Source organism: Meleagris gallopavo, chromosome 1 (assembly GCF_905368555.1).
Source record: "Meleagris gallopavo chromosome 1, MGAL_WU_HG_1.1, whole genome shotgun sequence".
In the NCBI taxonomy this organism is placed as follows: domain Eukaryota; kingdom Metazoa; phylum Chordata; class Aves; order Galliformes; family Phasianidae; genus Meleagris; species Meleagris gallopavo.
Genome location: NC_139404.1, coordinates 42839638 through 42863229, shown reverse-complemented (window position 1 = coordinate 42863229; position 23592 = coordinate 42839638). Strand labels below are relative to the sequence as shown.

Sequence of the window (23592 nt, the reverse complement as noted above, 5' to 3'; positions counted from 1 at the left end):
ATTCAAAGGAGAGGCTGGAAACCTGCTTAAAAATCCCCAACCCTGTAAAATTAGCAGCTCCCTCTGGAATGGTATGCCACATAATATGCAGATGCCACATAGTTATTTCCATCCATGTTTTCAATTGGCTATATATACCTATTGCTCCATAGAGCAAAGTGGTGAACTTAATTAAGGCCCAGTATGTTTTTAGCATTAAGAAAGAAGAGACAGTGGCATGCAGCCCCTTAAAAGGCAGTTTCAGTAGAGAAAGCATTTTTTCTCTTTTTTTTTTTTTTTTCTTTTACAGAAACAAGATAGCAAGGCTCAAAGTTTACAAATATCCTAGAGTATTGGCCGTCCGCCTGGACTTTTCAAGGTCACGCTTTCAGACAGTACTGGTGAAACAGATAAACTTTCCCAATGAAGCTGTCTGAGAGCGGAGAGAGAGATTTGTTCAAAAAGCTAAAAAGCAACTGTTGCCCGCATTCTCCACCAAGAATGTCAACGGTTTACGGGCTGGTTCGGCCCGGTTCCGTGACTAGAAGGGCGGAGGGATCCGCGGATCCGCGCCCCGGGAAAAAAAAGAAAATAAGGGACCCCGAAATAATTGAAAACAGTGGCAACAATCTGAGGTAAAACAAAGTAATTTACTAAATATGGTATCAACAGAATTTTATAAGGAGAGAGAATGTGAAATTGATGGTGGATCGGCCTTACCACAACGCTGAGATGAGAAGCGCAGGCAGAGAAGCGCAGGCGAGAAGCGCAGGCAGAGAAGCGCAAGCGAAGCAGCGCAGGCAGAGAAGCGCAAGCGAAGCAGCGCAGGCAGAGAAGAGAGCATCAGGTGACCTTGCCGGGAGTTATATCTCCTCGCTGACCGCAAAGCCCCCTGGGGAAACGTAGCTGCTCTTCTCCGCTGGACAGGCACCCGGAACTTGAGCATCAGCAGTCAAACCCCCAGTACATTGCATGATGTTATGATGTGGAATACCGATAATGAAAAATCATGAAACCATGACAGCCCTTAAGTTATCTTAGAAGGGATAGTATTTTTGAATCTCCCCAGCTATTTAGATACTAGATACCTACAGGTTAATATGCACGTTTAATGTTTTTCTTTTTCACTTCAATATAGACGGAATTGCTATTACTGTGGAGTCACTTTGTGCATAATTTTTTTTTCTCCTCATATTGCTTAGATCTACCAATTTTTTTGTTCTTCGCTTGGGAATGAAGTTGGTAGTACAAAACTTTGAAGCCTATGGAACATAATGCAAATCAATACTTAAATTAGAACACTGTCTAGCAACCTCACCCCTGTGAGTTAGTGTAAAACATTAAATGATTTAAACTGGCTAGCAGTGTCTGTACCAGATAGCTTTCAAATATATGTATCTGAGAAGCTGGAGACTGACAGCTTGAGAGGATGGGGAAGGTATTACACCACTGGTAACTCACTGATTCCAGCTGTCTTACTTATGCTTTTTTAACAACGTGGATCACTTCAGCTTGTTTTCACATGCTTCAGCTCTGAAATCCATGTAGTTAAGTGATAGTTATCACAGGACAACACAGGAAATCAGTTTATCAGGTGAGAAAATACAGTATGTGTATGCTTGAAGATATTACTTTATGTATTCTGGGAAGGTGTTGCATTGTTTTAATTGGTGGACTTGTGAATTCAGCATCTTAGTTTAGGATCAACATAGACTGAAGTTTTTTGTTCTCATTCGGTTGGCATATTTAAAGCTAAAGAAATGAATGTGGAGAACAAAACTATGCTATTAATCTTGTGCAGTGTGGTTTGAAGTTCACAAAGTAGGTACTGTTTGGTCACAAAACCTGGTGAGTTCGTTGCAAGCTTCTGAGAGATGTTGCCAGAGGCTCCTCCTGAATGTGGTTGAGGTGACAAATTAGAAAGACTAATTAGAAAAACTTTCTTAGCTGCTGTGGTTCATAGTAGCTGGAAATGGTGACGTGTCCAGTATTGGGTTTTGGTAGTGAGGCTGCTAGGCAGCCCATATCCCTGTGGGTGAAGGCAAAGTAGTGGCTGTTCTGGGACTTAGTCATGCCAAGTGCTTGCTTTGCTGCAGGCGAAAAAGCAGACTGTCATGATGGTATAATATGTTTCAGCCTTTGGAAGGTCAGCAGAACCATGCCTGCTGTCCTATGCCTTGGATGTAACTGTTTCATGTGGCACTTTTGGGTCAGGGGCCTCTGATTGGGGAGATCTTTAAGGAAAGTCTCAGTCATCTCAGGTATGATTACCTTCTAAGCAGCCCTACAAAAACACTGAAGAAGGATTTGCTATCAGGGAGTCTTACTGGCAGGAAAGAGCTGATGGCTTTGCGCTGAAAGAGAGTAGATTTAGATTAGATATTAAGAAGAAACTCTTCTCTTTGTGATTGGTGAAGCACTGAAACAGACTGCACAGTGAAGTTTTGGATGTCCCATCACTGAAATGTTGGAGGGCAGGTTGAACGGGACCCTGAGCAGCCTGATCTAGTGGGTGGCACCCCTTCCCCCAGGGACTGGAACTAGATGAGATTTACGGTCCCTTCCAACCAAAACCTTTATGTGATCTTGTTATAAACAAGTGGGTGTGGAGTTGGCTGAGTGCTGGTGAGGTGTAACCTACCCAAAGCAGCATTAGCCGAACCATGGTCTGTGTGGTTCAAGAGAAAAACTGTGTTCTCAAGGCAGCGTCTGAGATGATGTTTTATTTTACATGGCTGTAACAAACAGAGGAAGCTAGCAGAGGGTCACTTAAGACAATTAGAGACCTTGTGTACATGAGGCTGAGCAAGCTGAAAAGAGGAGGGTGAAATGCATCTTAACATTGTGGTCTTCTCTGCGATATTGTAAAGAAGGTGCAACCAGACTTCTTTTTTTTTTTTTTTTTTTGTCCTTTTTGGCCAGGGATGAGCATAGAAGTGAGGAAAAGCTTATATGGTGGCTTGTGCTAATGAAATTTGTGCTGCTCTGGGACGGGGCAACCTCTGCGAGCCCATTGACCTTCAGAAGGAGCCACATGCATTGCTTCTGTCTTCTTGTCACTAATTCTCATCTAGGTCTTTCCCTGACCTTGTAGTCAGGTGAGCATTAGTGCCTGCACAAGCCAGGGCACAGGGCTATACCTTCTGGCAGCAAGGCTGAGTTCGGATATTCCTAAACTAACCGTGAAACCACATCCTCACTCTTGCATGTGCCTGCTTTTACATGGTAATGTATCTGCTCGATATGCTAATTCGTGCTGTTAGCATTGGTAGTGCAATCCTTGCCTCTTGCATAACCACTTCAAAAACTGAAACTAGTCACTCCAGGCCTCTTCTGCTGCTGAAGAGGCATAAGTACTGCTGAGATGAGATTCATGTGACTGTTTTAGATTGTGTCCTAGACAGCTGAATTTGATCTTTTGGCAGGAGTTCTAAATCTTTTCCCTATTTAATATGGGGAGGAAAAAAGCTTACGGTGCCCACCTTAGCATTACCATTTGATCAGGTAGATCTTGCACGCAACGGTAAGAATGTAAACTTTTAACCCCTGTAATTCAAATAACAAGTGTCCATGCAGGTCTCCATTTGATAAAAGGAAAGTGGGGATGGAGAAGAATAAAACTACAACCGTTTTGTAAAAAGTGAAGTTCTTTCATCTGCTACATGCTTTCACTGATTATTTAAGTACAAAATTTTAGGGAGCCATTAATACTGGAATCAGTAAAATTTTGTACAAAATATAATTTTAAAATAAAGGTGGTAAGCTTTTCAAGTTAAAATGGAGATAACAGCAGACCTTCATTGATACTCAACATATACTTACCTATGTAGTTGTTGGGTATCTTTCTACAGCAAATTCCACAGAGCTGTACAAGAAAAAATTACTCCATACATTCCAATGTTTTAAGGAGAGTTTCAGTGCTTTTTTTTTTTTTCCTCTACCCCACCTATTTCATAAATCAATCGTGCTGTAAGTTACTGATTAGAAGTTTCAGTTGCTAAAATAGAAAAGCATTTTAAATGCAAAGATGTTCTTACCTGTGGGTTATTTTAGGAGTTATACAGAAGCTTGAGGTGAAGTACATATTGTTGTCAGTGAAACAGTTCTTTGTTTCTTCAAGCTATGCCTTTTCTATTTTTTCTTCTTTAAGAAATTACTTAGGAGCTTACTAAGACACCAGTTGCAGGATGAACTACATTTCTGGCATTATGTTCAATAAAATGCTACGTGAACGTAAATTCCTGGTACTAATCTTGGTTATAGCACCTGTTTGGCTTTTCAGATGTTGAATTCAGCAATGTCTTTTGAAAAACACGTATTTCCTGAGAGTATGGTTTATCTTGATCCTCATATATATCATCTTGCTTGTGTCAGAAGAATCAGGGTTTTTCATGCTGTCATTATTCTGCATAAAGTGTACTGTGCATCCTGACCACGATCCTGGGAACAGGGCAGTGTCAACAAGAAGGAAGTGGTGCTTAAGTCCTGTGTTTTGAAAGTAAAACTACAGTGTGGTCTTCCTCCATGCAAGGGAGAAACTGTAGCTATATGACCTTTGACCATAAGAGCTGCAAGACAGGAACCTGTTTGGCCCACACTGACTTACTGATTTAACAAATCTAAAATGAAAAAATGAAACTACTTTCCTGTTGTAAGTGGGGAATGGGAGCAGCCATCTGAATTATCAAAGTATGTTTCTCCTATTTTTTAAACCTAAAGTGAGTGCTAAATTCTATTGCTCTAGGGACATTCTTCTTGCCAAGGTAGTGCTAGTGATTAAAGATCTAATGATTGAAGCTGTCAAAGGCTTTTAAACTTGATGTGAAGTTTAAAAAGATTGAAAATTGCCTTTTCTTTGGGTGGGTACCTTACTGCTTCTTTTTTTTTTTTTTTAAATGCTGAAGAGTATCCTGGAGCTCACAAGACGGCAAAAAGCTATCAATCTATCTTAAAGCCTGCTCCTCTTTCAGGCCATTTTCACAGCCAGTGCTGTGTCAACTCCATTCAGTTGTAATTGCCAACTCCGCAGCAGGCTGGTCAATCAAAATGCTAAATAGAGAAGCAGAGCTTTTGCTTCAGAGGATGTGGAAAACCAGATTTGCAACTGTGTGCGTGCCTTTGGGAACCAGCAGGAAGGCTGAGCCTCTTGTTATGTTTCTAACCTGATATAGTGCGTGCCCTACCTTCTTGACTTCTCTGCTTGTTAGTTGTCTTGAGCTTCAAGTATCTCACTCTCTGAAGTTCATGCCAGCTGCTTTTTAAGATGTGAGCCACCAGCGGGGTTTAGCCTTCCTGTAAATGAGAAATGGCACAATCCATACAGTTTACCAGCTTAAATTGTAGCTACGTTTTTATTTTTTGTTTTTCTTCCGACTTGTTAAGCCATCAGGCTTAAGGTAATTGTTACTACTGTTAGAGTTTCTCCTGACGTTATTGTCAGATGCAAATCTTTGAGATGTGACTACTAGTTGGGGACTGAAAACAAATTACTTGCTCTGCTCACTGCTGATGTGAAAGCCAGAAGAAGTTCTTAGCTTTTTTTTTTTTTTTTTTAAGCCAATTGTGTAATGTTTGCAGGTGCAGTTCTTTTATTGCTTTCACACGAGGTATTTCTTTCACAGCTGGTAAGTAAAATGATGTCTGTACTCCCTCTGCTGGCTCTGCAAAAATATCTTTCTTGAGACGAAATAGCCAAGTAGTACCTCTCAAAGGGGTGTAAGTGAAATGCTGATTTAAAAACTGGTTGCAGAATGCAAGAGGGGTTTTCCTGAAAAATGGGTCAACAAATAGTTACTGAAAGCTAATCAGGTGTCTCAGATGCTATCTCCTGCTATAATGTTAAACGCTGGTGTTCTGTATACCTTTGTAATGAAGTGTGGTCTGTTTTTGTTTGTCATTGATTGGATGGGGCTAACCAAGCCAAAATATTAAACATATGTACAAGTATGCATACATGTCAGCCCTATTTTTGGAGTTGTTTTATAGTTATTTTACACTGCATGTACATGGGGAAACAATATCTGGAAGCCTCTCATGGGGGAAGAGACAACTTACATCTTTCAGTAAAGTACAGTGCTTTGTGTATCTGTTTGTTTATTTTCAGACCATTTGTTCCTATGTGAAGAGAGGTGAGATATTTAAATGAAAAAAAAAAAAAAAAAGTTCCTAGCCAGGGTGAAAGAATTTCAGGCCTTGAACAAGGTCTTGATATATGTATTGTGTCCGCAGGCAAAGCAATTGCTCTTGAAATTGAACAGACGTCTTTACATGCCAGTCGGTTCCATTCTGTTTTTTTCTGTTTTTGTCATCTCTTATTGGTATTGTTACTGTATCATAGTACCCTTCTGGTTACTTTTGCTTTCTGGAATTTGGGGATGATGTAACTGTTTCAGAGGACCGAGGGAATAACCTTCTATGCCATGCTGGTCAGAAAGAAGCCTGGCAACTCTGGAAAAATGAGTTGGATTGCCTTTTAACATTTGTTATTTCGGGATATCTCTGAACAAGAAACCCTGAGCCTTACAATGCAGAGAGCCTGACTTCTTATTATTAAGTCTGAGGGTGTGTTCTGGCTTTTCGTGCCTGCAAGGTGCATTTCCTGGAAAGCACAGAGTCTTTTGTCCAGACATTTGGTAGTAAAATTCATGGCTGTCAAATATTTCAGAGCTGTGAGATTACCATGCAAACCTTGCTTGAGAATTCATTCTAGTCAAGCACTCTGTCTCTTCCTGTTAGATGTTTCTTTTAGTATACCTGAGGCTGTATCTGCAGGTACCTAAAAGTGACTGCTTGGCTCTGTGACAGCAGGCAATTGCTTAGATTTTCACACAGGAGTTAGAACAACTCTTTTTTTCTGTTCGTAACTGCTCACCCTGCTGTTTATCCCACTCTTCCAGTTTTTCCATTTGGACATGCTTTTGTAGATTAAGGCCATGGAGTTCATCCCTATGACAAGACTATCCTCTTACAGTCAGAATTTAGAGTTTCGTGGGCATGCTAAATAATTTTTGTCTTAATACAGAGATGTATTTTAATAATGTTCACATTAACAAGTAAACCACAGCTGGCTGATCTGCTTAATAGAGGCTGTAAATTTTGACTTAATAATGCTTGCTTTAAACCCATGTCTTGTCAGGCAAGAACAGCTGTGAGTTCTCAGTACACAGGGAAATGCTTCATTTTCTAGGAAGGCCTAATATAGTTTTTGCTCCCTAACTTGGAGGTATCTGAAACTTCTCAGAATAGCTTCAAATAATAAAATATCCTAAAATAGCTTTGTTTAGGCTTTCTTTGAGCAGTTTTATTGTGAGGTAATTAAGTACTTGAAAACAGTTGCTCAGTGAAAAATGCTTTTGACAGCTCATGTCCTATTTTAATAATGGTTTCTCAACAAAAGAAGTAATGTTTTAGTAAGCACCTGCTTTTTGATTTTTAAGGAAGAAAGCTGTCTTAAGCTGGTCTGTGTTAATTACATACATGAGGCAACATGCCTCAAACTAGCTTCTGGTTTTGACAGACAGCTGTGTAACTGTCTCACATTTTGCTCCTTTACACTTAGTTTGAACTTGACTTCTGCCAGTAATGTTGCTTGATAACACTGCATGGTTCTTTTACATGGATAACTGCTGGATACATGCTCAAATACCAACAAGATTGATTGTTTTTCACTCACCTCCCAAAAACCCACAACTTCATGCTGGTTTGTGCAGATAGAAATTTTAGTGGCAGGAATGGAGACGTGCAAAAATCTGTATCCCTTAGCAGGGCTGTATCACGCTTAGAATCAACTTGCTGGTTAGTAGGCTTAGGTTAATAGAGACTTGCATGCCGGTTTCAGTATTGAATCTACAGTTGCAACATACAAAGAATCTTGTAAACATTCAGTGTAAACACTTATGTTCTGAAAATGAGCTGGAACTGTTGTTTATAAGTTGTGCTTAGAAACTTGTGTAAGCTGGCATAGACTGCTATCTGATCTAAAGTATCCCTTCCCTTTAGAAAAGAAGATTGCAGCAGTGTTTTAAAATATTGAAGTTGGAGTGAAATTAGGAGTTTCTCTAAAACTTAGCCTCCAAACCTGCTTGATGCAGCATACAGACCTGAATATGCACGTAACTTAAACGACCTAAATTATAACATAGCCTTAAAACAAGGCAGGCAGTTATCAATGTGTGAAACTCCTTGTTAAGAAGCTTCAGTTCTTTCTAACCAGTTTGCTAGCCTGCCTAGATTTAACTGAAGAAGTTTGTAATGTAACTGGGAAGTCTGCTAGACTCCGTAGTACATTTTCTTCCCAAAATCTTGTCTACCTTGGGTAGTTTGTTTGGAAACACTTCTAGAATGATTCTTAATTAGAAAAGTTCTCAGACATGTCCAAGGAGGAAGGCAGGAGGCTGCTTGCAGGGAGACATACCTGCATCTTTCAAAGTAACTTCTAGAAGGATCAAATTGCTAACTGTGTGAGCTTATGGCAACTCATGGTAACTTTTGTTTTGAGGCACTGTATCATTCTTGTTTCCTGGTATCTTTAATGCACTTCTCAGTCACTGTCCTCCAGTGGAGAAACTGTTTTCCTTAGTCTCACTGGGTACTGCGGGAGGTGCTTGGCTTCTCAGCACCTGCTTGCTGTAGTAAGGGGAACTTAGTACTGCAAGGTTTAGGTAAAAACGTAATTTAGCTTCTGGCTTTTCAGAGCTGCGCTGTGAGACCCGGCTGGTTGCATGGGGAAAGAAACGGGCTTAACTGAAGTGTGTTGCAGTCAGATTTGGAATTACAGTTGCTCTGAGGAAGTGAATTGAAAGCCACAAGCTGGGCAAAGAAATGGTGATTCTTGGAAGAATTTGTGCCTTTCACAATGGCCAGTTGGAATTGGTCAAAGATGTAATTGTTGCTGGATGGTAGAAGTAAGTCTGTTGAGAAGCTGATACTATGCCTTTGCAATTCCCTTACTTCAAAGAAGCTCTGTGCTATTGCTGGAAACAATCTGACTGGAAAAGCTGAAGAACATGATTGTGCACTGCTGTAAAATAAACACTTGTGGGAACTAGCTGCCTGTTAGAACAAAACAGGTCTGATGCAGCTGAGTCAGTGACGATCTGTAGCCTTTGTACGGATGGATAGGCTTTTGGTCCTTGGGATAACTAATTTCAGTAGTCTCCAAATTCAGATGTCCTCCTTTGATAAGAACAATGTTACCAGTACTGAACTAACCCTGTGGAGTTACTGCTGAGGGTTCAGAACTTAGATGAGGCTGAAGCCTCAGTATGTGCATCAACAGTAGCTAAGTGATAGGCACTAAGAGCATGCTGTTTCTCTTTGTTATTCCTGAAAGCCTTGTGCTTCAGGGGAGTGAGGGGAAATGACTGTCTAGTCCTCAGCACTCCCATAGATTCATAACATATCTTAAGTTAGAGGAGACACACAAGGATCAAGTTCAAAAGAGAGAGTAGCAGACAACTCTCACATGTGTCTCAGGATTCTGGGAGCAGGAAAGTCTTGGTGATGGACACAATTACATGGTGTAACTCTTAAAAAATAAAATTAAAAAAATATATATATATATATAGGCAAAAAAAAAAAAAGCTAAATCAACTGATTTCTATTCATTGTCAAGGTACCTTATGTACAACCTGAATACATACCAACTGTAGCAATTTAAGACTGTCCAACTCTCACACAGAGAACAGAGGAAAACAACTGACCCTGACAGTCTTCAGATTTTGGTTTGGGAATTAACATCTGGTCTGCCAGGCATCTCAGAAAGAACAGATCCAAAGAGTAGGTTTCTTTTGTTTTCTTTCTTCAATGATCCATGACCACAGGATATTCGTAGAATTGTAGATTCATGAAATCATAAAATATTCTGAGTTGGAAGGGACCCATGAAGACCATCGACTCCAACTTCTGACTTCAAACAAGACCACCCAAAAATCAGGCCATATGTCCAGACACTTTTTTAACTCTGGCAGCTTGGTGCTATGACCACTGCCTTGGGGAACCTCTTCCAGTCCTGACCACACTCTGGTGAAGAACCTTTTCCTAACTCCCAACCTGACACAGCTCCATGCCGTCCTCTCTGGCCCTGTCACTGTCACATGGAGCAGAGCTCAGCACTGCTCCTCCACTCCCTGTGAGGAGCTGCAGCTGCCATGAGGCCTCCTCTCAGCTCCTCTGCTCTAGGCTAAGCTAACCCAGAGCCCTCAGCTGCTCTTCATATCTTCCCTCTAGTTTTGTGTAATTTTACATTGTAGTGCCCATAATAGCATGCAGTATTGGGTGAGGCCCAGCGGGTTAAGGTTTTTGAGGTATGACATTTCCCTGCTTGATGGAATAAGGATTGTACTGGAACGAAACAGGCACCGGTTTGCTTGCTCTTCAGTGTTTAGTTGACTAAATCTATATGAGCTGCTGTTTGACAGCATGGTAAATTAGCTGTTCACTTCAAACAGTGTCCGGCCTTGGTGGAAAAGAGATATATCATGTGATTTGTTTTGTGACATGTCGCTTACCTGAAATGACAGAGGGAAAATAGGCCTTTAATGGAGATAAATGATCTTAAAGGTGGCAGCATCACAGTAGTTCTGTGAAGGTGCTCCCAGCAGTATCTGAATGCGGATTCCTTAAGGTTGCTGTGTGCATGTGGCCTTTAGGGCTGATACAAATAAATAATCTTGTGGAAAATCTTCTAGGCAATCTTGTCGCGCAACTTGTTCATTTAGTAGCAGAAAGCCTGATTGTAAAATATTTTTGACTTTATTTTGCAGCTGTGGAAAAATGCTTTCTGGATTCTGTTTTGGGTGGGCTGCAAATAGCCCACATTTAAACCGTAGAAAATTGTATGACTGAAGTCAATCCTTGGAGTTGGAGGTTTGGGAACACATATAGTGCTTTCTAGCAATTTGGGTCCAGAGGAGAAGATCCTTTTGCTGACCCCGAAAAAAAAAAAAAAAAAAAAAAAAAGCTCTTGATCAAGGAAGTGGTGGTTGGCACTGATGTGAAGAAGTCAAGAGTAGTAGAAAATCATAGAGTGGTTTGTGTTGAAAGGGACCTCAAAGATATCATCTATTTCCACCTCTCTGCCACAGACAGGGTTGCCAACCACTGATCAGGTTGCACAGGGCCCCATCCAGCTTGGCCTTGGACATCCTCAGGGACAGGTCAAGAGAAAGACTTAGTAAAGGAACTTAGTAAAACTGCTTGGAGTGCAGGATGTCCCATGGGAGTTGAACTTGGTGCAGGACCCAAAGTAAGGCATTGTCTCAGTGACTGAGAGGTGCTGTGAGGGAGTAAAAAGTTCATCAAGTCCAACCGCAACCATTAGTGGTGTTACTGGTTAATGTAGATAGCTTTTCCAAGTGCAAAAGGATAAAGGTAGCAGAAATAATAGCGACAGAAGGTGAAAGTCTGTAGTGCTTTCAGTGCCAAAGGAGAGCTGCCTCTGGTTTAGCTTCACTGTTGTAGCACAGATATACTGTTGGTGATCTGAGGCTGGTTGACAGCTTGTTAGCTCCCTCAAGTTGCACTGATGGGAACTATAGCTTTGTGCAACTTGTTTACTAACCCTGCTCGCACACTTCTTGCCCATGTTGAAGAAATTAATTCTGCCAAGAAAATTTATTGTTTTGTTTTTGGTGGTGGACTAGTAATTGTGTTCCTTAGTATTATCATAATGAAGTTTGCAAAAGCTCCCACGTTGTCTCATTCAAATGGAGTAGATTCACAGGAAAAAAAGAGTGAACAAACGAGAAAAAAAAAAAAAAAAAACAAACCTGGAGAATAAAACAAATTGCACCACAAGGAGCAGGAAACTTGTAGGTAATTCAAAAAGACTACATTACTGATCTACACTTGAAGTAACAAACTTTAGCTCCTTGGGAATGGGAAATGCAATAGCAGTTTCTGAAAGTGATTCTCTCACAACTCTTCAGCCAGTTTTCTTGGTGTATTTCTGGCAGAGGGGGATTAATATGGCATGCAGCAGAAGCTACTGTAGCTTTCAAGTTATAGGTTTTCCAAAGAGTAAGGCTTTAGGAGTGAGGATAAGAATTAACAGTGTTATGTTTCCAAAAAGCTTTTCAAGAGCTTTCATCTTTTGAAATTTTTTGAACTGGCATGTCATGGGATGAGAAGGAAGCTCCTTAAACACAAGAGCAAAACAACTGGCAGTGCTCATTGGGGATATCCCAGCTCTTACAACATGTTTGGTTTTTATTTTTCATTAGTTACAAACCATCACTGGGAAAGGAAGGGATGATAAATTTGAGGATTATGAATGGATGATATGCCATGGAAACCTGTTTATGTATTGTTCTTACAATTCAGTTATCTAATAGAGTATTTTAGTACTATTTCTACATAGCAGTAAGTCCAAGTTAGCAAAAAAGCCTTCAGACTTTTCCAAATTATTTGTACTACCCTATTTGAAAGGAATCAGTGATACACGGAATGGCTTTACAGAAGTTTTTATAGGTTTAATCTCACTAGGCATAAATATTTCCTGTCATTCCTGAGAATAATCTAAAATTTAACTCTATATTTCCTGAATACAGAAAGAATAAAGTTGGCATGGAATTTTGTCTTTCACCTGAATGCAACCTAGCTCACAGCTTTTGGTACTTTATCAGGAAGAGCGTGGTTACAATTGAAAGCATACAGCTCTGCTTAAGAGGATATTAACATAGAGAAAAAAAAGAAACGTTTTGAAAGGAGGGTGTTCATATTGGCATGAGATTATGACTGTCTTGTTCTGGCTGAAATATTACATACATTTTAAATTGCCAATGTTTTTACTTAAATGGGCACATCATGCTCTGAAATGAACAATGACTGTTTCCAGTATTAGAAACTCTTTCAAGCTGACTTAAGCTTTAGATCAAAGAAATTTTGACCTCTACTGCTTGCTGTCTTAAGGAAAGAGAGGAAAATAATTGCTTAGTTTGAATAAAGCAGTTACGGTTGTATACATGTGTGCTAGTAAAGGGGATTAAAAAAAGGAAGTAAATATAGAAGTAACATCAGAATAGTTTAGCTCAGAATATACTGGAGAAAGTGTTAGAGGCAGCAATAATTAAAGAATTTGTTGGAAGAAAAATTTTTGTTTTTGTTTTTTAATAAGAAATTTCTCAAGACAAGTGATATGCCAGCACAAATAACTTATGAGGAAGTCAGTGCCTGTTTTGCTGAGTTGTAATTATTGTCAGAATGTAAGAAACACATTCAGCTGGTCCAATCATGAGCTAAGCTTTAAATACAATAAGTAACTAAAATCCATGACTCCAATTCCAGCTCTGTTGGATGGAGTTTGGCACAGTTGCTGTCTCACTTTCCTTTTACTTGAAACTTGGCTGCATATAGCAATGTCATGGGCTCAGGATATGCCTCATTTAACACATGCCTGACAGGTTTTGTGACTGGAATGCGTCTTGTAATTTGGGAATGCAACCAAGCTCTGTAATCTAATGATGTATAATTTTAATTAGCAGGATGTCATGTGTTACTTTCTCTTTTATAGGAAAAAAAAATTGTTTCTTGTGCTATAACTTCTGTCAACTGTGTTTTGATAAACACAGAGATGTGTGGTAAACTTACTAATGTGAATATTTATCGAGGAATGACTTTGCTAGGAGCCACCTCCTCCTAGTTTTAGGCTATATATAAAGTTGCTCTTGTGTGTGTGTGACAACACTGTTATCCTGAATAAACATTTTTATCTTGAACTGTGTAGGATTAAGAAACATTAAATCCTCAGTCATCTATTCAGGACCCAATGGATCTGAAGTAAAGAGGTTGGGCATTAGGAAAGCAAACACTTCAAAATAAATAAATTAATTCATTTTAAACAGCAGTAAATAGGAACCTTGTGATATTCCAGGTTTGGCTTCAGCCATCTGCTGCCTCAGTCCAAATTTTGGCAGCTAGGGACATCTCAAGTTATCCGAGGAAGCTGACGCACACAGTAAATGCATTCTAGGTACTTGAATGCACTAGAAATAATGCCTAATGGGAAACAGTCATATCTAGAGGTTAAAACTTTTCCTGTGGGATTATAGTCTTAACAGTGGAATTACTTGGCATTATAAGTACTCTTGTCAAATGTAGGCTTTTTGTTTTAGTTTATGATGTCACTGCTAAACAAAAAGAAGCTGAGATGTGTAAAAGGCAGTACAGAGAAAGGTAGCATCATGCCCTGTGGATAGAAAAGGGAAAAAGCCCTTCAAATGTTGGTCAGGGTAAAGGGCTGCAGAAGGTCCCTTGACATTGCTCAGTGGATGGAGATTTAGAATAAGTAACTTTTGTTTCCAGAAAAGCATTTAAGCATGTGTTAGTGGCCTGAAGTGTTGCCAGTGGGGGAAGAAGTATTTGACTTCTTGTGGTTAACCCAGCACTGCAAGATGAAATAGAAAAACGTGAAAACATAGTGTTTTAAGTGCTTGGAATGCTCGATGCTTTCAGTGATTTGACAGGCTAATGATGGCATGGATTTTATTCTCGAGGACTCTCCAGTATGTATCAGTCAGTTGTTCTTTTTTGAAGTTTGACCGTTCTCTTCTTAGATCTGTTTGGTTCTTTCAGTGAAGTCAAAATACTTTCAGAGAGCTAATGATTCAGTTAGGCTTTTGATAAAACAGCTTTTCTACTCAAAGCTTCTTTTCTACTCAAAAATTCTACTCTAACATTTCTCTGGAATGTATTTTCCAATTTTAATTCTTAATCAAGCTGTCTTTGCAGTCAGAGATGACTTGCTTCGTGAGTGTGGAAGTGCCAGGGCTTGGAAGAGGCATTGCAGTGAGGTCTGGGCTGTTAGCTGGTGGTATAGAACCATATCTGTTTGCTTGCTGACTGCAGAGTAAGCTGCTTCATAAGGGAAGCTTCACCTCTTTCTTCATGCTGTGCATGAATACAAAGGAAAGCTTTTCATCAGCTTGATATGTATGGGAAATGAATCAAAATCTGTCATTAGTTGCCTAATAACTCACCTTTAAGTCTGCGATAACTTTCCTTGACTGCTTCTGAGGAAGGGAAGAGTCTGGGAATCCTTTGCATGAACACTGCCAGTTTGCAATGCAGAATTAACAGCATCAGACTAATGAAATCCTAATTTGTTAGGCATCATTTCAAAAAGAAATGAGTGGGGTCTTAAAGCAAAGAAAATTGTGTTAGATGACATTGCTGTCACAATGATCACAGTAGCCATCAGCCATCCCTTAGGTAAATGTGGTAGACAATAGTGTGTGTATCCACTGCAGTCTGGAACAGCTGCTAGTTTTATTTCTGCAAAGTACGTCTGCCTCCTAGGATTAAACTTCAGAACAAAACAAAATTTGGCTTTGAAAACTCAGCGAAATTCAGGACTCTTGATTAATTTACTGCTTGGAATGCAGTTTCTGTAAGAAACTAAACTTGTCACTGCAACACTGCTGAGCAAATATAGGGCTGAAAGGCAATTTATTTAAGAACTACTCGTTCTGAGCATCTTCCTCTATAGTGCACTCGCCTTAGGTCTTCCATCTACTCTCAACTGCCTCTTTATAAGGCAGGCTCAGATGTCTGCAGTAAAGCAGCAGCGTGCCATGAAGTGATTTGACTGCTTTACACTTTGACTCCTTTCAGTTGTGCGTGTTTTAACTTGTGAGATCGTGACTTGTAAATACATACAGTGCTCTACGAGCTTTGTGTTTTATTTGCATGCATTTACTGTGAAATAAGTGAGGAGTTACTGTAGTTTTCTAAGTTGGTAGGAGGGCTTTCTCTTAAAAGTAAGAAAATCACCCTCCAGAGCAGAATACCTTGGCATTTTTAGCATATTCTCCAGGTAGATTTGTCACCAATACTTTCCAGAATAATAATATTACGGACAACTTTTTTTTTCCTCCTAAGAAAAAAGTCATGTGATAGCTTGAGGCTATGGAACGTACCCAGTTCCATGGATTTCAACCTAATGTATGCAAAGGCATATTAGATTTTTCAGTGTATTAAAGCTGTTTTTTTAAAACTTTAAAACAGATTAAAATGGCATGACAACTGAAACATATGGGGACAGTTCTTAACACTGCAGCCTCTTCGTATGTAGATCTGTCTGGTCTTCGTTGAACTAATTAGATTAAACAAAGGCTTTCCTGAGATAATCACTTTGCAAGCCTTTTCCTATATTACAGCAGCCAGCTTTAGTGTGTAGCTGAAGGTCAAATACTAGTACCAGCTAATACTTAAAATCTGAATGCATAGTGCTCATGCAGATGAATAAATTAAATTGAGTATCACAGGATATGTAATTGTTGAAGTTCTGGCTTCTAGGGAGTATGAGTTCATTGGAAATATTAAGATTTAATTTTCTTAATTCCTACTAAAAGGTTTCCTGATGATTGGTGACTCCTTGGTGAAGCCAGCATTAAACACAAATTGAATAGGAAAGGCTTAGGTGGTTCTTTGTTGGTGTATTAGTTCCTGTGCATTTGGGCAATAGTAATTGTGCTACCTTTGACCTCTCCTGTTCACATTTGATTGTGTTGCCACTTCAAACTATTACTTCAAGGTAGTCCTAATTTTAACCAGTGTAAAAGGAGGATTATAGCTTGCTTCCAAATAAAGGGCTTAGTCTTACTTATGTCTATGAAGGACTATTTCTGGAGACCCTTTTTGAAGCGTGATTATCTTTAAGGGCTGTCGCAATAGCAACTGTATCTTCTTTTTTTCAGGGAAAAGAAAACTAACGCAGCTTTGTATTTATAATATTATGAAATATCTGCAAGAAACATTGCAGTTTCTCCTAGCTTGGTCAACGTGGTATGTGCTGGTGGCACTGGACAGAGTTGTAGTCTATAGTCTTGTCATGCCGTGGTAAACATCTCTGTGTATGTGTTTGACTTTGGCATTTTCTGTCTCAACTAGAGACTCGTGAAACGGTTGAATTTTTACACAGCTGGGAAACAGCTAATCTTTGATTCAGTTACTTTAAATTACTGCCTTCACCGCATAACAAAACACATTCGGCTATTGAGTGTCAGTTTGATGCAGTTCTCCTGGCAGGCAGCCACGATGACTTTGAATTGGTGGAGCTGTCACAGTCGTGGGACAGCAGTGTCTTTTCACAACGGTTGGCACAGGTATCTTCAGCCTACCTATAATGGCAGCGTCAGGTGCCTTTACAGTACAGGATTTTTTTGTCTCCCAAGTTTGACATACTGGAGCATTAAAGTTGCTGCTAGTGTTAAACTGGATGTGCCTAATAGCAGGCTGACTTCTCTCTCTTAATCATCTGATATGCAGCTTTAATCTGTACGCTAGTGTGTCTTCAGCTGAATTAAAACTTTTGATAAGCTGCAATTCATGTAATGGTGCGCAAGAAGCTGGTAATGGTTATTGCAACTGCCTGATTTCAAAATTTGAGATATTAGTGGATTGGAAGCTTAGAGTGAGTTGCTTCAGAGCTCGGGTGCTCAAATAGTGCATTTCAAATGGCTGCTGGAAGAGTAGAGTTTAGAACTGGAGCACTGATCCAAACAAGTAAAATAATGGAGTACTGGGAGAAAGAAATATTAGATGACCTGTTTACCTTAAGGAATATACTTTATTTTCTGATACTAGAATTTCAGGATTTACAGCTTCCTTCTACATTGTCACTTTCTTGTTACTGCAGCAGACTGTTGGAACTTGCTGTAACAGGAAATGTTTAAATGTTGCAAGGTTTGACTTTAAGGATATTTCTTAAAGAAACTTGTAGTGATATATTACAGTAGAAAACAGCAGAGAAACTTGGTCAGGATACACATCCATTCTGAACTTGTGCTCTTACACTGTTGAAATGCTTGGCAAAAAAATGTAGCTACTGGAGTAGGTTGATTTTTTTGATCTGTTGATCAAAAACTGTTGACGTTTAGTAAAGTTTTTTTATCATTCAGATCTGCTCTTGGTCAGAATTCAGAATCTAAAGAGCTTTTGTCACTATTCCTCTAACTTTTCTGGAAATATTTCTGAAATGGGATGTGCAGAATAGTCCGTAATGTTACAACATCTGATCTGCAGAATTGCACTGCTTTTGTATTAATATAAGATTCCTGAAGATATTTGTGAACCCTGAAGATCTGCTGGTATGTTAGGATACCAGGACATATGAGAAATCCTTTCAGTATAAAAACTTAGCAATAGGTAGTCCCTAAGAGTATTATGCCTTAGTGAAAATGAATCTAGGTGACAGAAAAATACTTGGGCTGGAGTGTGAAGCACAGTATGAGTTACTAAGTGACATTATTGCTCTTCTCACAACGTCACGTGAAAACAAGTATTGGTATGGCTTAGAACTCCATTGCAAACCTTTTCAGTGGAAAGTTAACAATGACTAGAGCTGTAGCTTTTCTAACCTCATATCCGTGCCTGAATTTGGGAGTTATTTGAGCCTGAGTTGGAGAACTACAGTTAGAATCTTGAATTGAGCTTTTCAGGACAGTCTTAATTATATTTGAATCAATTTTGATTATAATTAGTTGTTGGACATTGTGTTTGGTCTATTCTTCTATAATTAGCAGCTACTGTATCTTTTTCATATCCGTACAAACTCATTTGCCTGATCTGTTTCTTATTACACTGTTGCAACTTGTGACCAGGTGCCAGTTGGCCAACAAATTCAACTTTTGGTGGTTAAATAAAGGTGAATGGCGCCTTTAAAAAGCATTCTTTCATACATGATTTGCATGAGTCCCATCACTTACAGGTTACCATATCTGACTGTAATATGTTCTGCTGAAGAATACAGCTGTAGAAAACTGTATCCTGGCACGTAGGTTAATGCCACTGGCATGAGCTCTTAAACTATTGCAGTAGGTTCTTTCTGTTGCTGTTGTTGTTGTTTCTGAGATTTTTCTCATAACTGACATGAAGAAAGCTATCAAGGTTTAAAATGGAATTTTTATGTTAGTTAAGTTGATAGTATAAGCTGCAGAAATTTTACGCGTATAAATATTGTTTGATGCCTTTTATCTCTCACTGGAAAACGACCATAGATATTCATTTTTTTCTCAGAATTTTCTAGATGTGGGACCAGAAGAACAGCTATAGTGATGACATTTTTCACTCCTATGTCTGTATCATTGTCTTCAGTGTAAATGCAGTACTGTGACTAGATCTCCAAAATGGTGGGTCAGATATGGATGAAGCTGATTGTTTCTGGAGCAGAGGACTGAGGCTTTCCAGAACACTTAAATTTCAGGTTATTAGGTACTTATTTGTAGATGTCACCATGGCTGACCCATGGTGTTCTGACCTGGCAGTAGCCAGAAATCTTTCACTTGTGACTCTTTGCCTTTGCTAATGAATGAGCCCATGATACGTTTAGTTTTCACGGCAACAACAGTGGAGTTTCTAGATGAGATTCACTGAATTTGAATACCTCTTGTGGCATGGTTGAGTGAGGGGCGAGCAGGTGGTGGTGTGTTAGACAGATGGGCATGTGGCACCTTGGAGTCATGTTGACCTGGAAGTGCCCAAGTTATTTTCCATCTGAAGCTGGCAACTTTAATGTGTCATGAGGGAATATATAGTTAATTGACCTGTTAGGTTATTAAAGCTGACCTACGTGATGAGGTTCCTGTCTTCTGCGTGAAGCAGATCTTTATATAGGCATGAAGAGTTTGTGTGCTTTGTTAAATGGATACATGTGTATATGCAGAAAGTGTCAGCTGAGCAGGAAATTACAAATATAGAGTCCCTATGCAGGTCAAATCCTGTGGGTTGGTGTTAACTGGAAGAGCTGATCTTAGTCTCTCCCATATCGCTTTTTAGGAGGATTGCACTGTGCATTTTTATTTTTTTTTCTTCCAAAAAATAAAATGAAGATTCTGTATGAGGCGTGAGTTGTGATGAAATGGGCTACAGTGGGGTGCTAAAACTGCTTGGACATGAAAATGTGTTCAGATGTATATCTGCCTGAAAATATATTCTTAGTGACACTACAAAAGTGGTTCATATGTGGTTTTAGCTTACTGTTGAAGCTGTTATCCTTGAGATTTGCACAAATGAGTTCATGCATGTGCTCGGAAGCTTGCTCATCTTGAGCTCTTCATCTTGAGACTTCTCTGGTATTTTTGTGATAGTTCAGTATTTGTGACCTGAACTTATTGATAATTGTGTGTTGCCCATAGTGGATGTTCCATATTTAATTTCCCTGGGAGCTGATTTACTTTCAGGCGTTTATAAAGGTTCCCTGTTGGTGACAAACCATAGGGATGTACCAAGCAAGATCTAAGATGTGAAGACAACAGCTCTTCTGAGAGGTTAGGGAGTGCAATAATGCAGGGTTATTTTGGGACAGGAAACATTTATTTTATGCCTTATCACTATGCCAGCTGAATACTGACTAAAAACATTGTGAGAAATATATAGAACTTGTCTTTAAGCAGAAATTTGTTCTGTAGCCTCAGTAAGATAGGATTGTCTTGCAATGTGATATATTAATCTGTGTTTATTCTTTCCCTAGATTGTGCCTGTCATTTGGCTTGGGGAACAGAGCTCGCCATGGGACGACCTCAAAGATATCTCTCCAAAATGGGTCTCTTACTTGAGTGATGTGTCTGCTGCCTTGACTGTCTTCTACCCAGAGGATTTATTTTCCTTTTGGAAATATTTTAAGTTGAAGTCTTGTTCCTTACTGGAAATTTCCGTCGCTAAAGACTACATACAAGATGGGTGATATGGCAAACAACTCGGTTGCATATAGTGGTGTAAAAAATGCTGTCAAAGAAGCTAATCATGGAGAATTTGGAGTCACTCTTGCAGAGCTCCGTTCTCTTATGGAACTTCGAGCTACAGATGCACTGCATAAAATACAGGAATGCTATGGAGATGTGCAGGGCATCTGTACAAAATTGAAAACTTCACCAAATGAAGGTAAGATGATTTTCACATTATTACTGAGAAAATTCCACTTAGGAGATGCTTCAGTCAAACTAGTTTGTTGTTTTAATATAACAAAGTTTATAAATGTATTTCAGTTACTATAATAATAAAATAGTGTTTCTTCTCTAAGGCAGGTTGATAATAAGCAAGGGTTTCCAACTGGTACAACTGATGCATCATTTTGAATTAGTGGCAAAATTGCACATAGGAGGAAGCTTTGATGCAAGAATCCAGATAGGAAATAGCAATGCAAAATAACAGTGTTTAACCTGCTATGAATGTATAAGCTTGTGAACTATGGGATGCATGAACAATTTAGATCATGCTGTCATAGAACAAGGTTCTAGTAGTCAAATGCAGGGCTAATTAGTTCTTGCGTGTTGTGACCCAACTTTTGCATTCCTTAATATAGCAATTTTTAAAACTAGTGAAATCTGTTATGTAATTGTACTATAGTACAATACTATGGTATTTCTAAGCCATGTCTAACTTAAGTCTTCATAATTCACTATTCTGTAATTTTCAGTTGATCTACAAGATTAACTGTTGGTATAGCTTCAGGCACTGGAAGGTACTGTAACCACGAGTAGGAGGTACGCAAAGTAATCACGCATTCTTGGTCTCTAGAAATAAGGATCTTTTAAACACGTTTGCCATTTCAGACTCAGTGGCATTCTGGAAATGTCACTATTTATAAATGTAATGAGTCTCCTTGCTGAGAGCTTTCCAGAAGTTTTCTTGAAGACTTAACCCTCTTAAAACTGCGAGTTTTAATTTGTGAAAGAAATAGGCTCCAGTTGTATTGCTTAAGTTATCTAAATTATATTATCTCATTGAAATCATTTTTTTTTAAACATGTTTAGCTTATGCTAAGTTGATGTCCTGCTGTAGATAGAGATTGATACCAAGTACCAAAATCAAGATATTGGCAAATTCTGCATTTAAGCAGGTCTTACAGCTTTTAAGCAGCTTGATGTTGGTAGCAGTGAAGTACTTGCTGTCTTAATTCTGGAGAGGTATTGCTTTCTGTCCTTCTGAAGTGCTATGGAAATGTTTGTCTCCTTGTCTCAAGAACAGCCCCGTAATGCCTACATGTGGGACCTATTATAGGGAACCTGCTTTAGCAGAGGGCTTGGTCTCAATGATCTCTTGAGGTTCCTTCCAACTCCTGCAGTTCCATGATCGTATAATGCTAAAGGGTACTTCTCTGTGCATCTACATGTAGTGTATTTTGGCTTTCTCCACCAGATGTCTTAAGTCCAGATTGCTGAAATGATTTCTGAAGGTCAACTGGGTTCCTTTTAACAAATGGCATACTAGCTCATATACCTGATGGACCACTAGACTAGTTTTAGGCTGACAAAGAAACACGTACAACCTGAGGGATGAAAATTCTGTTTCTCGTCATCAGCTGTTCTAAAGTTAGTGCATGTGTACAAGCAATGTAACACTCATAGGGTAAGAGCAGTGGTATCCTGGCACCTTGTTGAATGGTATTGAAAGTTTGTTTTTGTGTGTGTGTGTGTGGTTTTTTTGTTTGATGTTTTTCCAGTGAGAAGGGAAACTTTCAATAGTATTCAAAAAATGGGGACTGAACTGAGGGTGAAATCCAATTTTGCCATGGTCTGTGAAGCTTAAGGCCCATTATTACAAGCTATAAGGATGTATGTTCATGAAAAGCACCAAGCAGATGGTGTACTGCAGGGTTTACTTCATAGGTGTCCTATAACGCCACATAGCTACGTAGCAAACTGATTCTACTGTACTAAGAACTGCACGATCAGAGCCTCTCCTTTTAAAAGAGCTTAACATTTTAGATGTGTTTAACAATCACTAACTTGATAAAAAGATGCAGCTTTTTTAGAAGTGTGATAGCAGCTCAAAAATTCGCAAGGATTCAATAGCTGAACTTGATAATTACATCAGAAAAGGTTAAGATGAGTTACAAATTGTACAGAAATGGTGTTTTGGTTCTAAATCCCTACATGAATTTTTCGAGAATGAGATTGTCTTAGAGGGGTGTTACTGTAGAATTAATGTAGAAGGAGAACTAGGTCTTAATGTTGTTATTCAAGGTGTAAATATAAAAGCAAAGAAATTTCTAAGGAGAAAACCTGAGCAGGACTATGAAAGCTGCCTAGGAGTTAAGTTTGATCATCACGGGTTCATTCTAACTCAGAATAGTTTATGGTTCTGTTCTGTGCATTACACTACTTAGAGTTCTCTGAAGTCGTGTGCATATCTGCGAGGCCTAATGACGCTTCTTATTCAGAAGATCTCTGTATGGTATGAAATGCTGACTTGCATAATTTCTAGTGGCTTCACTGCCAAAGTACAGATAGTTTTGAAATGGAGTGGGCAAGTTTGGTGTGTTATTGCTTGCTTTGAGGCTGTTGACAATGTAAGATAATGTCTCTTTTTGGACAAAATGAAGATCAGACCTACTTGATATAAAATGAGATATAGAAATAGGAGATGTCTTTGATCAGTATCACTTTAAATAAATTAATTTCTTACTATTTAATGCTGATGCTTATGTCATTTTTATGTGTACAAACTCAAGTAAGATCAAATAAATGAATGCTTGATGCATCTGCAATAACAAAATCCTCCTTGTTTTCTGAAGGGAGACCATCATCAATGCTTCCATGAGTCTACATCATTTTGATTGTTTACTAGTTCCTACTTGATTCTAGGAAACGACTGTTGGAGATGTTAGATTATCCA

General features: G+C 39.0%; 1 protein-coding gene and 1 long non-coding RNA gene across 5 annotated transcripts in view; one reads left to right on the top strand and one right to left on the bottom strand.

Moving 5' to 3' along the window:
• ATP2B1 (ATPase plasma membrane Ca2+ transporting 1) overlaps positions 1–23592 on the top strand; it is a 64065-nt gene that overhangs the window by 12519 nt on the left and 27954 nt on the right. For all 4 annotated transcript variants that reach the window (XM_085222683.1, XM_085222691.1, XM_085222671.1 and 1 more), the window contains exon 2: positions 20447–20856. In XM_085222683.1, coding sequence (XP_085078809.1) covers positions 20652–20856 — 205 coding nt within the window. In that variant the 5' untranslated portion in view covers positions 20447–20651. The remainder of the gene's footprint in view (positions 1–20446; positions 20857–23592) is intronic.
• LOC146545266 (uncharacterized) lies at positions 2310–4099 on the bottom strand. The gene is made up of 3 exons (XR_014882998.1): positions 4017–4099; positions 3802–3844; positions 2310–2333 (listed from the first exon to the last, which is right to left on the bottom strand). It is a non-coding gene; the product is annotated as an uncharacterized LOC146545266 (long non-coding RNA).